At 48.1% G+C, this 15,685-nt stretch overlaps 1 protein-coding gene across 8 annotated transcripts in view; it reads right to left on the minus strand.

Annotated features, from left to right (window-relative positions):
• Positions 1–2,516: 2,516 nt before the first annotated feature.
• The window catches only part of Tacc2 (transforming acidic coiled-coil containing protein 2), a 186,859-nt gene continuing 173,690 nt past the window's right edge, over positions 2,517–15,685 (minus strand). For all 8 annotated transcript variants that reach the window (XM_033761382.1, XM_010632745.3, XM_010632748.3 and 5 more), the window contains 7 exons: positions 14,764–14,907; positions 14,276–14,352; positions 12,076–12,119; positions 6,541–6,701; positions 6,188–6,294; positions 5,722–5,842; positions 2,517–3,058 (listed from right to left, as the gene is read on the minus strand). In XM_033761382.1, coding sequence (XP_033617273.1) covers positions 2,993–3,058; positions 5,722–5,842; positions 6,188–6,294; positions 6,541–6,701; positions 12,076–12,119; positions 14,276–14,352; positions 14,764–14,907 — 720 coding nt within the window. In that variant the 3' untranslated portion in view covers positions 2,517–2,992. The remainder of the gene's footprint in view (positions 3,059–5,721; positions 5,843–6,187; positions 6,295–6,540; positions 6,702–12,075; positions 12,120–14,275; positions 14,353–14,763; positions 14,908–15,685) is intronic.

The raw sequence follows: 15,685 nt of genomic DNA on the forward strand, positions 1-15,685 counted from the left end.
TTGATGGTCAGTGAAGTGAGTTAAACAGAAATGCCCCCAACAGCCTGAGCCTGAACTTTTATCCTTTTTCCTCCCCACACTGCTTGTTCAAAGTGATAAATTAACCAGCACATTAACTTACCTTGTGGTTAAGAACAAAGGACAGGACATGTTATACTGCAGCCCTAAACCATAAAGATAGGAATTTCCTGCCGGATCCCAAAATTGAATTTTACTATTAACTTGCAATCTGCTTCTGTACCCCTGTGCCTGCTCAAAGATGCGATCGTGATACACCACTGCGTGGTTTTTCCCTTTAAAAACTAGGTTTCCCTGCTTGATCCGGACCAAGGGAGATGGGAGTGTGAGCTCGCCCTTTCTGTCGTCAGCTACTGAAGTACTCTTAATGTGAACATTTTCGTAGCGTGGTCGTTTTCGCTGGAACAGCTGTAAGTGTCAGATTGCTGGACTAGGTGGGGAAAACGTTAACAAATGGCACACAGGATGCCTGCAGATGGCTGTGTACCCTGCCACTGCAGAACTCCAAATGATCTTGAAATAATACATTTCATAGATGAAGAAAAAAAGGTAAACAAAAGTACAAAAAGCATCAAAAGCTTCTCGATCTCGAGATGATGAGTGGCTCTCCCAATCAGAGCCTACTAGAGAAACAGATGTAATACAAGATACACAAGTAGGTAAGAATTTACAAGACGGGCTTACAGTGGCCACCCACAGTCAGGTGTGGAAGAGCCCAGAGGGTCCGGCTGCACGCTGCAGACTGAAGGATCCGGAAGACGTTCCGGAGCTCCCTGGCGCGGCGTCTGCTGGGAGTCCTTATCGGTGTGCGGTAGACGGCTGAAGCGTCCCACGGAAGCCCGAAGGACCTGTGCCAGAAGCTGAAGAGCCTGCACGACGTCCAAGGAGCAGGCCAAGACTGGAGCTCCTCCAGAAAAACAGAGGCGAGCCTTCCTTCTTCATTTCCCCTTACGCCGTCCAGGTGACCAGCCGCCCTAGGCTGTGGAAGTGCTGAGCCAATTTAGTGGAGTTTCTCTTATTCCAATTGGCACAATCCATCAACCATCACATCCTCTTACCTACAGTTCTGACTTTTTATAAGCAATGAAAATGTTTTATTTGAATAAAAATAAAAGCTTCTAAGAGAGCAGTGGAGGCCAGAACCTGGGGCAGGACAGAGAAGGCTGAGCACGGGTGAGTGAGCAAAGGGTGCTGGCCAGAGGGAGGGAGGGTGGTCCCTTGCTCTGGCTCAGGTGCCTGTCAGTGAGGGTGATGGTGGGACCAGAGGCCTGCGTGGCTGGAGGAGCCCAAGTGCAGCAGAAATGAAACACTCTCAGAGGCCACGCACGCCCACAGCTACTTCTCTCGGTGCCGACTGGGTCACCTGACCTTCATCCACCTTCTAAGTCACAAAGGCAACCCCTACCCTACCCTACGCCCCATGACTAAGGCTGCCTAAGGTCTGCCCAGTCAGTGGAGGAGGCCACAGCCACTGGGGCTGGGCCAGGAAGAGGGAGCTGAGCTGAAGGCCATTAGGGGCTCAGAGGTGCTCTGTCTGATCAAAACCTCTACTACGTACCCACTGGCACCCATGTGTCCCCCATGAAGAAGCATCCAGACTCCAATCCTGCTACCTGTGAATGTGACCTTATCTGGAAACAGGGCCTCTGGTAATTGGGGATATGCAGATGAGACCATTCAAGATCTGGAACGGGCGCTAAGTCCAATCGTGGGTATTCATGTAAGAAAGGAGAGGGAGAATTGAACAAAGGCAGAGGAGAAGGCCATGGGGAGACAGGCAGGGAAGGAAGGTGGCATATACAAGCTGCGGAATGCCAAGGCCGGTGGCAACCACCGGAAGCGGAGAAAGGCAGGCGGCAGATTCTCCTTCGCAGTCTCCAGAGAGAACCCACTTCTCCAATAATTTCAACCTGAACTCTAAGAAAACATTCCTGCTGTTACACTGCTATTACACTGGGGTGATTTGTTATGGAAACCCTGGGGGGAAAAACCCACATGTACACCTTTCTGACTTTCAGTCCCTGCATTCACCCACCCTTCACGTGAGGTCCCTGAGCAAGACCAGAGCACGGAAGGCGTTTACAGCAGGCACTGGCTAAGCGCCTTAATTACCTGCCTCCCCCTGGAATGGCTAGAAGGGAAGGGACAACATTTCAAGATGGATCCTCACACATTAAGGGACTGAACTGAAACAGCAACAGCCCATTACTTCTTTGGCCCAATAAAAAGAAACAGATTTTGTCTCCTACAGGCACTTTATAAAAAGGAAACCTAAGCTAATCCAATGCATCCCCTTAATTAAAGCTGCAAGTCAATATTTCTCATTAGCTTCATTTAGAAACTCCACCACAATAATGAAGGCAATGTTATTTAAAACAACAGACAAAGAAGTGAGCCCAGACAAACGAGCCAAAGAGCAAAAGGCCAAATCTGATATTCTTTAACAAAAGCAAGAAAAGACTCAACCCTTCCTAGAAAATAAATCACAACCACACTCATTGCCAAGATCCAAAGGAAAAAAATTTATTTACAATAGAAGATTTTACTTGAAACATGCATTCTTTAAAACAAATCAGCAAATGCAGATCAAGTTTACACTCCTTAAGGCAAGAGTCCCTATGCACGCTGTACATGTTCATATTAAATCAAAAGCTGCTCACCCTGGGAATTCGTGTACAAAGGGCAAGGCCAAGATCAGCAATTTGTCTTTTATTAGAGAATCAGACAATCTCCCTGATACAGGAACTCTGAGGTCAACTTGCTATGAATTATACTAGGAAAATGCAAACCAATAGCAAGAAATCCTGATAGTCTCCTCAGTACTGCATACAATCAAATCAAACATTATTTAGAAAGAAAATACAGTAGTGCATACGAAAAGTGAAAACAGAACCTGTCCGTGTAACCCCAGGGACGGCAGTGTGCCAGTGGTCATATTGCACGCAACAGTCAAGTCCAAGCATTTGGTTCAGAGTTAGCTTTTCCCCATTTTGGCAATCAGTTCATCGCAAATCTTGGTGAGCTCTTCTATCTCTTTATTCTGAAAGTGAAGACAAGGAGGAAGAGGCACTGAGAACTTTGCGGGGATGAGGTCTGCCCCGCCTCGTGGTCCCCCTAAAGTGGTCTAAAGCAGAGAGGGAAAGGACTTGGGACCCCACCACCTGCTCTAGCACACATCTCTAGCTGTCTGACAAGTAAATGTGGCCAGAAATACAAAGTCCCCAGGAGAGTGACCAGCGCACAGGACAGGGGTACCCAGTACAGTTCTTGTTCTCTACTCACCTATGAACGACAAGCTCTGGGATAATGATGGTCTGGGGTTTCTGGGGAAACTGCACAAGAAGGGTCAGGCAATCCTATTTGGTTAGGGACACTGCATTATCTGGGAGATACCCTGTAGGTGCTGCCATGGAAATGGGTGTCGTGAAATAGGCATAGTAGATGCAAGGTAGCTTGAAAATGTTCCTCACGCGCCCTTGCACACCCTTTGAAGACCAATCAAGGGCAACCAATCCCATGTTTGTGTAGCAGTTATTTCCCAGGCTGTGTGACAGGGGATCCAGTGACATGTTCTCCTCATGCGGACATGACTCAGTGAGCTAGACACCGAGGCCCCAGGCTGGCCTGCTTTAACTACACAGCAGTTGCCAATGGCTCTCTCCAAGGGGACAAGTCTTTCTGGCATCCTGGGTACACTCTGCAGCCTGCATTTCCTCAAGGTCTCCATAGGAGGTGACTCTTTAGCAAAAACCTGTCCCTGGGGCGGTACTGAGGCTCTTCCCTGGAAACCTCGGGACTTTCTGGGACATGTTCCAGGTCAGAGCCACGAGTTCTGTTTCGAGGGTAGGACTCCTGGTGCCCGGCGTCATGGAGCCAGGCAGGGAAACAAGCCTTTTATAGTAGAGGGGAAAGCTTAGTCTACATACTACCAACTAACCTACTTCCTGTGTAGAATGTACACTCTGAGGTCATGCTTCAGAGGGCCTGCTGGGAGACAAGGCTCTGAATGGGATCGGTCCTGACCATGAATCTTAAAGTCACTTTCAGTCCCACTACTGCCTTGCTGGGCTGCTGATGATGATTGCTTATCTTATCAGAGCGCCTGCTATGTGCCAGTCATCATGCTAGACAGTCTGGGTTCTCATGGTAGACATTTAAAGGAAGCCACTAAAAACCCCATTTTTTCAGTGAGGATACCAAGGCTCAGAAAGATGGAGCATTTTACTTAGGGTCACACAGCCAGTCAGATGTGGCCAGCCTGGAATGCAAACTCAAGTTGATCTGGTGACTCTATAGCTTTATTATTATACTTATTAAACGAAATGCAAGGTGACTCCTATGAGAAGCATGAGCAGACCCATTAGATATTGAAGCCTGGAGGATTTCCAAGCTCAGGATCCTGACATCATCAGCCACTACCAAGCAAACTACCCCGTGAAGGAGCTCAGCTCAACATAACTGGCATATTTGGCAAGACCTAGGCTCTCGCCTTTTAAAATGCAATTCAGCTATTAAATTGCCTGGTAACCATTAGCCTTTTTCATCCTAAGGTGAAAAGGTAGAATGAAAACAGTGATCTTTACCATGCGTTTCCCAGCTATTTGGATTCTGGAGAACGAGGAACACAGTAGTTGACACAATGACAAGTGGGGAATGACTTGGACTTCGGGGAAATTCACATCTAAAATGTTTGCAGAGCTGAAGGGAACCTAGAAACTCAGGTGAAGGACAAGTGCTGCCCACAGCAATATGGATGACAAAGTGGGGTGAGGAGGCAAACTTCTTAATTCCCAAGGGCTCTATCCCTGATATCATCTAAATAACTGAGACATAAGTCTATGACCAGAGGAGAGGTCACTGCTGTTGGCCAAGATGCCTCTCTAGGCCAGGCTGGAACCTCGGGGTGTTTCCTGGGTAGCAGAAACCACCTGGCAGACAGGCTGAGGCTCACCTGCCTACCAATGCCAAGTGCCCATCGATGCCTACATGGACAAAATGTACCACTACCCCAGGCTGCTGAGCTCTGATGACCAGGGGAACCCTAAGGCACAGCAGTAAACTGGAAGGAGGCTACCTGTCTAGAAACCTCCCCCATTAAAGAAACACAGCAGAGTGGGGCTGGCCCCACAGACAGACTCAGCCTCTCTGGCTCAGTGCTCTTAGAGCACTCCTGATCTGGTGGAGCTCCTCATCTGGACACCCAGGGAGTGGGGTACACAGTGGCTGAGTCAGATGGAAATCAGGACAAGATGAGTGACCTCAGGAATTTGCCTCCTGTCTGTGGAACAAGAGGCTATCTCGGCCCTTCTGGCCCTGACACAATCCATTTTCTGCATCAGCCCATCCACTCCCTCACAGGCACCCTGGACGCAGAGGTTCAAATCAAGTACTACGCCTGCCTGGCACACTACAGGTGCTTAACAAATACTGTACAAATGAATGAATATTGAAGAGGAATGAAAAAAGGAAGTAAATACCCAGAGGATTTCAGAAAAAGAAGAAAGGAAGCCCACCTCAGGGCTGGTGTTAAACTGGACCCTCCAGAGGGAGATATGGGTATGCTCATGAAGACTGAACCTGTCCAGAAGTCCCACGGTTGTGCTGGCGCTGCTTCTTAGCTCCACCTCTCTTGATCTGCTGGCCCGGCCAGTGGCAGGACAGCCCAAGCCCCACCCACAGGAGCCCCTATTCTTGTCCTGTCACCTTTTGCTCCAGTGTTCTTTCCAGAGCATCCACTCGCAGCTGCTCCTTCCGCAGGCTGGCTTGGTAGGCAGCTTGCTCCTGCTGGGCCTTGCCTCGAACCTGGGCAATCTCAGCGTTGGCCCTGTGGGAACAGAAGGCTCAAAATGATCATCCTTTGTCACAGATTACCACAGGTGCCTTCTATCTCCCTCTTCTCAACTCTGGGCAGGAGAAGGCACTGGCTCCAATCCCATCAACCACGACCCACCCATAGGCACTTGGTAAGACCTCCGTCCCCAATTCCCACAAGGTGGAGTGCTCTGGGTACCCTAAACATTACAACATATGTGCCTCCTTTATCGCAGTGGATACTAACTGAAAGTGTACGCTTAGCACGGGTCATACCAAGAAATGCACATGGATCGGCTGCCCTTTCCAAAGCATGGCAGAAACCACTGGACTCCCAGCTGGGTAAGGGATGCGTTACCTGTCCAGTTTCTCCTCTGCGTGCACCTTCAGGGCCTGGTACCTCTGCTCCTCTTTCTTCACTCGGGACAGATACTCCTGTGCACATTTCTTCAGCACCTCTTCATTCTGACATGACAGAGGACAGGGATCAGGCTCACAAGAAGTGCCCAGGAGTATCAGGAACCCCACAAACTCTAGGACGCAGGTAGGACTCCAGAAGGACAAATATGACTCCCTCCCGAGCCTTCGAGGACCCTCTCCTCACAGTCAGCTCAAGATGGACCTGGAGTCCCCACTAGACTCTTCCAAAGAGCTCCCACCTTTCTACCACACACATCCAGCCTCCTGCTTTGCCCACTAATGCAGACACACCTTGCGGAAACCTTCTAGGACTTCCTTCATCTTCTCGTATCTCCTGAAAAGGTCAGCCAGAGATTTCTCCACAGAGTTCAGGTCGGCCAGGGCCTGCTCCTTCTCCAGGACCAGCTGCTGCACTGTTTGGTGGGACACTGACTTCTCTCTCTGTTCATCCTCTGGCAGGAGAGAGAAAGAGCCAAATGATGGCACCAGAAATCCACACAGAGTCCCTGGGGCCAGCCAAGGCCTCAGATGCAACTCAGCCCAAACAGTAGGTGCATCTCAAGCCCTGGCTTCCCCCTGGAATGGACCCACTCCCCAGAGCCCTTACAGATGCTCTCTAAAGGGACAAAACCTATGGCCCTAGCATCCCCGACCTGATCCTGTACAGGTGGAAATTAGTCGTCATCCTTTAAACTGATCAAGCCTCTTATAAATCTACTGGAGACCCCAGTGACTCTATTTTCCCTGACAGCAAACACATCCAGCAGATAAAGACATCACTACTGCATTTTCGTGGTGCTGTGAGCTAGGCTAGAGGGGTTAGGGCCTCTAAGGGTTAGCAAGACAGACAGTCTCTGGAAGAGAAAAAGATTTCTTTACCCTTAAAACATCCCATAAACAGACAGCTCACAAAACTTTCTCCCCTAAATCCCATTTCACACTGAAAGCTTCTTTGATGCGGCAAGCTCGGACTCCAGTGATGCATGGCTGTAGGTCCAGTATGGAGTACTGATTCTGCTTTGGTGACCATGACGGCCATAGCACACCAACTTTCCTATACCAAGCTCTGTGCTAACAGCTCTGCTCAGTGAATGCTCTCACCCACTACCCAGCAGCAGATGAACTTCCTGAAGTGCAAACCAGGCCACCTCACTCCTGCTCAGAAAACCCAAAGTGCTTACCCCTGTGCTAGGACTTAAGTCTAGACTCCTCCTCCACACAGTCTGCTCTATATCCTCCCTGGCCCCTCTGCTTTACCCCGATGGCCTTTATACCCAGGCAGCTGCAGAGCTACCCCATTCACTCAAAACTCTGATCCCTTGTCACTCCAGGAAGATATGGAATGCGATCCCTCTACAGTCTCTAGTCCTTTCTTCTCACTGGAGCAGGAGCCCCTCTGTACCACTATACGAAGCTTGTGCGTGCACATGCTTGTGTGTGTGTGCCTGTGCTGGCTACCCACTCTCCCCTGTACACACACTCAAGGGCAGGCACCAGGGTCTGGATTTATGTTTGTCTGCTGAATTCCTTGTTTTACCCACTGCTCTGTCCCAGGCATGAAGAATGTCTGTGCCCCAGTGATACCTCTACATAGTCTACACAATGAATAAGCAGGTAAACCTTATATAATAATCTAGGTGGAGACTTTCTTGTTTTCTTTTATGGACGGTGAAATAAGAGTCACTGTTCAATGAGGAAGCAGCAGAACCCAAGCCCAAACCCAAAGCCCTGATCATGACCACATTTTTACCCAGGGCTCCCGTGATAACACTAACTCCTGTAACAGAAGGGAAATTTGGCCTGGTTCTTTTCCCTGATCCTCGGACATCTTGCTATCTTGCTGGGTGGGGTCACAACCAGAATGGGCACAATTGCTAAATTGAAACTGCTTGAAAGTCCTCACCTCTAGGGGCCCAAATATAGGTCACGAGTGAGTGTGCGTTCAAGTCAGCTGCAAGGCTGGTGCACAGCCTGTGCATCACACCCCGACTGTCTGGGGCCAGGAACCTGAACCTGGAATTACTCCTTCACGATGAAGATGCTGGTGGCCGAGAAGATGCCTGATGTCCCTCCATCCCTGCCTCTGTGACCACAGGGCTCCTACCACTTTACAGCCTGGAGCCACACAGGGTAATGGTCAGGAGGTTCCTAAATCTCATCGCCCGGGTTTGAATCCTGGCTCTTGGTGCTTTCCGCCTGTGTGACCTTGGGCAGGAGATTTGAACACTGAGTCTCAGTCTCTTCACCTGAAGTCAGGGATAACGCTATTTCTGTCTCACCTGGGGAAGATTAAATGAGACTGTATACACAACCCTCAATACCTAAAAAGAGCCTGGTACCAGGGACCCACTATCATCAGCACCAGTCCATGATGAACCCTGTGAATCTCCCCGAAACCTGTGCAACAGTGGGGGATGGGATGTTTAACACAGAGAACAGTCTCCGGCAAGCTGCTTGCTCCACCCAAGCTCCTTAAAAAGGCCATTTCCATGTCTTATTAGTAAGCAAATGCCTGCTTTTATTCTTTGCATCTTAGGTGCTTCCTTAGTTCCCAGCATAATCTCCACTGATCTGCCACCACCACGTACACATTTCACCCAGTGAGGGGAAAGGAGCCAGTTATCAAACGTAGTACATCTGATTTCCTGCATCCAAGACGTCTCCTGCCTCAGGTTTCCTTCCCCACCAAACCCTTTCAAAAATAGGACTGCCCAGTTCCCGGGAGACTGAGGTGATGAGAATGGTGTGCAAATCTTTCTATACATGACCAGTGCAGTCAGGTTCTTCACATCAGGAAATCAGCCTTAGACCAGCAAAGGGCTGCACTCAACAACAGAACAATGCCACAGAAGGCTTCTCTGGCCTTTTCAGCAAAACACTGTTAAATTATGTGGGGAATGCAGCAAATACATCTAAGCAAAAACAAGAAAAACAAAACACAAACAGGGGTTGCAATGGGGAAAATTAGGGGAAAAGCATTTACTTACCAGGCTTGCCTGTTTGTTTTGCAAGCAAAGGGCAAGAAGCAACAGAAAATGGAAGCAAAACAGATAATCAGGGCAGTTGTTAGGAAAGCAGAAAAAAATCAGTTGCACAACCTGGAATGCAGAAAGCACAGAACTCTTTTTTCCTAAATTCTAAATAGCCAGTATTTGAATCTGATAAGACACATTTAATGAGAAGGAACAATGACAGCAGGACCAGTGCCATACGTGTGGGGAGCATCTGGGAAACTATACAGAGCCACAGAGTCAGAAGAAGCCAGCCAGGGGGGCTGCTTTCATGCCAATTTCAGGATGCTTATGTTCACTCTGGTCCTGCATGGTTCTGTTTGCAGGGCCTCAGTTTCCCCTACCATGAGGGACACTGGTTAGGTGAGTGAAAATGGGAGAGGGAAAAATGAAACCCAGACGAGGCTCATGGGTGTGTTGCAACTGACATCTGCCTATAAAAAAGGTAAGTCCACCCTCAGCTCCAGCCGGTCCCAGTCATGCCTGAGGCCCCTGCTGTGTTCTGTGAGGACATGTACAGTCGCTTTAATGAACGACCTGTAATAGCAACAGCCATGGACGTGCCGCTGTCTGATGAGAAAAGCTCGGGAAAGTGGTCAACAAAAAGGACAGGGAAAGAGGATGGGGGGCAGAGAGAGAGAGAGAGATCACCTACTCCGAGCTAGACTCTGGAGAGGGCTGAATCTACAGCACCTGGAGAGGGAACCTCTGGCCTAACACACCAGGTGTGCTCGGAGGGAGGTAGCTTATGTGGCCATAAGCCCTGGAGTCAGCGGAAAGGGAAAGCTGTCGTTCTCTCAAGGGTCAAGCTGGAATGGCACTGTGCACGCTCTTGACGTTGTCTCAGACTGAAAACATCCCGACTGCTCTCTCCTGCAAATATTCTGTGAGGAAAGCCTCAAAGCCTAGTAACTGTTCCACCACACAAGGACTGGCCACTCATGCTAACTAAAGAGGTTCTCACTTCTCACGCTGTTTAGCTCTCAAGCGTCTACTTGTATCAAATCTGCCAGCTACGCATGAAAAGCTGGCAAAGCATGGGAAGCCGTCTCTTGGGAGCAAAGCTCTTGCCCCGCAATCCCCATTCCGACATGTGCCAGTGCACCATCCCTGCGGGCGGGATTCTAAGCATGTTGCTCAGATGTTTCCAGAAGAGCTGTGGTAAGCTAACCGATATTCTCCCGTCCAAGCCTCCAGGAGGCCAAAGGTCTGCTCAACTCCAACAGTGTACCTTGGTTTACAAACTTAATTTATTTTACGACTTTGGGGAAGATGGTGGGTGAGGAGGGGTGTGGCCTTGTTTGTCACCTCACATGGATTTTGTGAAAGGAAGCAAAATTCTGCTGCACACTTTTGTTTTCAAACCTAATTGTTTGCAAACAGAAGCTCTGGTGAACCAAGATAGTATTGTAAATCCTTTATCCTCATCACTTTTACCAGCATTTGCAACTCCCAGAGTTTTAAAATGTTTTTATCTCATCTATATGTATTCACAAACTCTCAAACTAATTTAACACATTTCATATGATAGAAAGCATACAGTGAGGCTGACACAACCAACTGGGCTTTTGTGGAGCTCAGGACAAAATGGCCTTGATTATAATCAACATAGTTAAAGCTCTTCTGAGCCTGCTGCAACAGTGCATCCTATGCTCCTGGCTATTCTGGAGGCTGAGGCAGAAGGATTCCCAACGGAAGGCCAGCCTGGGCAATTTAAGTGAGACTGTCTCAAACTAAAAAATTGAAGCGATAGGGGTGTGTGCAGCACAGAGAGGCCCTGGGTTCAATCTCCAGTACCTCCAGAAACACAAACAAAACAGAACCAAAAAAAACAACTCCTTCGGAAGGCACTCCATGGCCTCTTCACCATCACTGAGGTTACTGTTCCATTTACCTTGGGACAAGCTAGCGGGGAAATGTGACTCATAAAGCCAAATATTTGGGAGAGAGCTTATTTGCTAGCAGAATGTCAAACTCAAACATAGCCACGGTGCTTTGGGAGTTTCTACTCCATAAACCCTTAAGGGAAATAGATTTTTTTAAAAAACTGATTATCATGAACCTGAAATTAAATAGCTAGAAAGATAAAGATCATGATCCAAGTCATAGTATCACTTCGGAACAGTGATCATTAATGTAAAAACTTGGGCTCGGTGCTCCTAAAAGATCTTTTCGCATTATTAAAAAAGAAAGAGAAGATGGTGTAGAAGAGAAAATGAAGGTTCAGTTTTTAACTTATAACCAGAGGCCTTCTTTTATCAGCAATTTGCAGTGCTAGCTGCGGGGTGCCTTGTTAAGACTGATTTTGAGGCAGTGTCCAGTCTCAGGAAGAAAGAGTGCTTGGATTGGTTAATGGGGTCAGGACAATCACAAAAGGAAAGAGCAGGGGGTAGGCAATCGCCACAGGTTCTACCGTCCTTGCCTTGGACACCTGGGCAATGGCTAAATGTGACAGTTTTGTCGCTTGAATCCAAACTAAAATAGGGTTGATGAATTTGACTCCTATTTTCTTCCATGTGCAAAAGCCAAAGCCTCCGAACATCCCAGGAGCAAACTTCAATCTCTTTTCCCACGAGGTGGACAGTTCCTGTCTGGGTCAAATAGTGCCTATGGAGGTGGCCGCCATGCTCCCCACAGGCATTAGGATGCTAAGCCACATCCTGACAGGTGTTCCAACAAGTCCCCGCTCCCCACCCAGGAGCAGAGCCACTTGCCAAGCTGCTCTCGCTCCTCCTGAGGATTTCATGCTCGCGAAGGCCTCCCTGGGTAGGGGAGTCTCACGGCAGGGTAGAAGCAACCAATTCAGGGTACCCACCTATCATCTGTGCGATCGTCTTCTCATACTCAGCTACGATCTTCCTGGAAGAGACAGGGAGAGTGTTGGACCAAGGCTTACTTGCCCACGGGGGCCCAAGAGCTGGATGTAAACTGTGTGACCACCCCTCACACTGCACTGTCCCTGCACACCCCTGAGAGCTTCTAAACACACTGCTCCCCCACCCAAACAAACCCTTTTGCCTCTCCACTGCCCATCACTGCCAAACCTTCAGCCCACTGACCGAAGCTTTCTGCAGCCAGGGCCCGATCTCCCTCAATCTCCCCACCTCCCAGCCATCTCAGGAACGCGGTGGCTCAGTGAGAACAAATGATTTCTTGTGGGCCCTGACTTTCTCACCCCTACACCCTTATCCATGTTGTTCACAGCCCCTCTCTAATTTCACCCCTCAGAGTCAGTTTCTCGAGGTCTTTCTCAAATGCTCTCTCCTCCAAATGCTTTCTCCTTCACTTTAACATTTCCTCTGTGTGTTCTTTTAAAGCCTCTCCTACATCTGGCCTCGTAGCACATGAGCCCTGTGTTCTCCACTGGAAGAGAAGCTCCTCAAGGCCCAAGGAGCTTCTTATTCACTTGTGTTTTTGGAGCAGGAGATGGGTTTAAAAGAGCACTTCTTGGGGAGTTTCAACAAATAGCAGCTGCACAGAAACCTAAGATCCCTTCTCATAAGCCTGCTTCTTAGCTACTCTCAAGTGAAAGCAGAGTGGTGTGAGCAGCCCTCCCGCCAAAGTCAATTTCTAGAAGAAATATTGGAAAAAGATGCAGTTTCATCTGCATTACCAAATGACGGATCATGGTTCCCCAAGAGAACCAACAGATGCTAATGGCCAAAGATCCAGGATCCACAAAGACTCAGGGCCAGCGGCCTGGGTCCTGCTGATCTGCCTGGGGCGGGGGTGTGATTCTGGAAAGTCATTTGCAGGTGCTGAGGGCTCCGCTTACTACCTGGTGCAGGATGAGCCTTGACTATGACCTGGGGCTCTCTGGGGGGCACTCAATGAGGTTAAAGGGGACAATTAATGCAGAGGTATTCTGCAGCCTGAAGGCTTCACAGTTACTGGGCATCTGCCCCTGGTTTCTTGAACTTCATCCCAAGATCAGTGCCTCAACCTGGACAAGAAGGTACCCGTGACAGAGGCCTCTTGGTCCTTTTTCAATCCTACACAGAAGGATCCTTATGCTTTTTGTGATTAAGCAAAACGTTGCATGCAAGAGTCACAGAATTATGGCACAGGTTTGTGTCTTTTAGAACAGTGAGGCTACCAGGATCTAAAAGTGCTTTAGTACACTGTATTTCCAGCTCATCCTCACAGTGACCCCAAAAGATGGTACTCTCACTGTGCCTGGCATCACTGATGAAGATCCTGGAACATGAAGAACCAGAAACTTCCCCAGGATCCCAGGGTTTCAAAGTAGAGAGCTAAGAAGTAACCCAGGCGTCAGACTGTAGGCCCTCGGTTCACAACTTTATGGCCCTAGTTTTGAGGCAGGTATTTACCCTTATTTTTAGATGAGGAAAGTGAGGCACAGAGTTAAGTACCAAGCCCAAAACAACTAGAAAACAGTGTGATTTTTATTTGGCCTGGCTCCAGAGGCTGCAGGGCCCATCTAATGCCAGTGCCGCTACACTGGCTGATGACATCTGAAACCCTACTATCAGTTAGTAAACAGCACTTCTGGGTTCTCCAGGGAGGCAGAGGGGCCTTCTCACTATGTCCTGTACTTTTCAGTGCAGGTGAAAAACCAGAGCCACTCACTACCAAAAAAAAAAAAAAAAAAAAGTTAAAAAAATTTTTTAATTTATTTTTATTTTTTTGGTATGGGGGATTGAATTAGGGACCTTGCGCTTGAGAAGCAGGCGGCAGAACCACTGAGCTAAATCACCAGCAAAAAAAGTTTGTTAAAAGGCTGAAAAATAACACAGCTGCAGGGTTTCAGTCTGGATATGGAAAACCACTCTCGGTTAACCTCTATTATATTGCATTCCTTAACCAATGTGCAGACTGTTTTAATAACACTGATGTACTTAAAGTACTCTTATAAAAATATTACCCTTGTAAAATAAAGAAAACAGGACTTCTCCAAAGGAAGACACTATTTGGGGACCCCACCAATAGCAATCACTGTCAGGCCACAGGTCAGCATCCCCCAGGGACCAGGAAGGCCGAGTCCCACAACTGACCTCATTTCCATCACTTCCCGCCTGCTTTCTTCGTATTTGTCTTTCCACTCTGAGACCTCTCTCTCCTTGGTGAGGACCTAGCATCGGGGAGAAGAGAAAGATTGATTCCAAATGAGTGAATTCAAATTTGACCAGATCAAGGAGATGTCAAATAAATACATTGAAACGTTCTAGAACAAACCCTAATGACATTCAGAGAACTTACAGAGCAAAAGACAGAAACAAACCAGAGATCAGACTCCCAATGCCCACTGGGAAGGTGTATGCTTTTTGCTATACAACAAGCAAAGCCATTCACCTCTGTTAACATGGTGTCTAGATCAGAACCCCCGGTGAGGCACACATCTTTGTCTCAAGAGTCCAGAGGGAAGTGCCTCCAAAGACATTGGCTTTGTGGATATATATACAGACTTATTTACAAGTGACAGGCACCATATCCTTCCCAGGGCAGCCAGAGTGGTCCTTCTCTATGCCACAAGCCACAGTACCTCGGCTCTGGCAACCTGGAGTGCAGAGTCCAGGTCTGGCTGCTGGAACAGAAGGCTTGCAGGCTTCTCCACCTCGGAGGTCCCGATGTGGGAGTACAGGGCTGTTTTGGAGATGGAGACATCTGGTGGGTGAGCAGCCTCTCTCTGTGAAATGAGTTTTCATTTAGAAAACAAAAATAAAAACAAAACAAAAACCTCCAGTTAACATTCACCATATAACAAAGAGGACTCTATTCATCCTGCTGTGAAATGCACTCATCCTCAGTTACATGGTTTTGAAACAAAAAACTTCCAAAGTATGAGAAGATACAAAGACTAATGAACAGGGCAATGGCAGGTACGATCGATGGAAATCCATCATTCTGCACCTGTGCAGGCAGATGGAGGCACTGATAGTGGAGAAGCCTGGGCAACTTGGGAGCCCTGGGAGTCAAGTGTGTGCAGCTCCCGCTTATCACTGCCATTTATCAGACGCCGAGCCACTTTGGCATTGCTCATAAGGACCAAGGTTATGATCCAGCGGGCTCCCATTTCCCAATGAAAATCTTGCTGGCAAATGATACTGAATTCTAGTCTACGTTTGCCTGGCTTTGAATAACCACAGATTTGATCGCTTTTGTAAGACTGGACACATTTCAATGTAAAGGGGCATTTGTTTGAAAGGATCCATTTGAAAAGATGTGATTCACATAAAACTTCAGGCCTGCTGTAGTTGTCAACTTCAGCAAGCTCTAGATTCTGGATATTAGGGATATTAGAGTTAGGTTGTCACTAAGGCTGTTACCTCAATGAGAAAACTGAATACTGGGTCAATCTCCATATCCACATTTGCGGATTAGACCTGCAACAAGTGTTACAACCCTGCCCCACCCAAACGACTGAGAGGCTTGCTAGCCTCCTGCCAGTGACAGATAGATACTAG

Source organism: Fukomys damarensis, unplaced genomic scaffold (assembly GCF_012274545.1).
Source record: "Fukomys damarensis isolate Sample0158 unplaced genomic scaffold, DMR_v1.0_HiC HiC_scaffold_8, whole genome shotgun sequence".
In the NCBI taxonomy this organism is placed as follows: domain Eukaryota; kingdom Metazoa; phylum Chordata; class Mammalia; order Rodentia; family Bathyergidae; genus Fukomys; species Fukomys damarensis.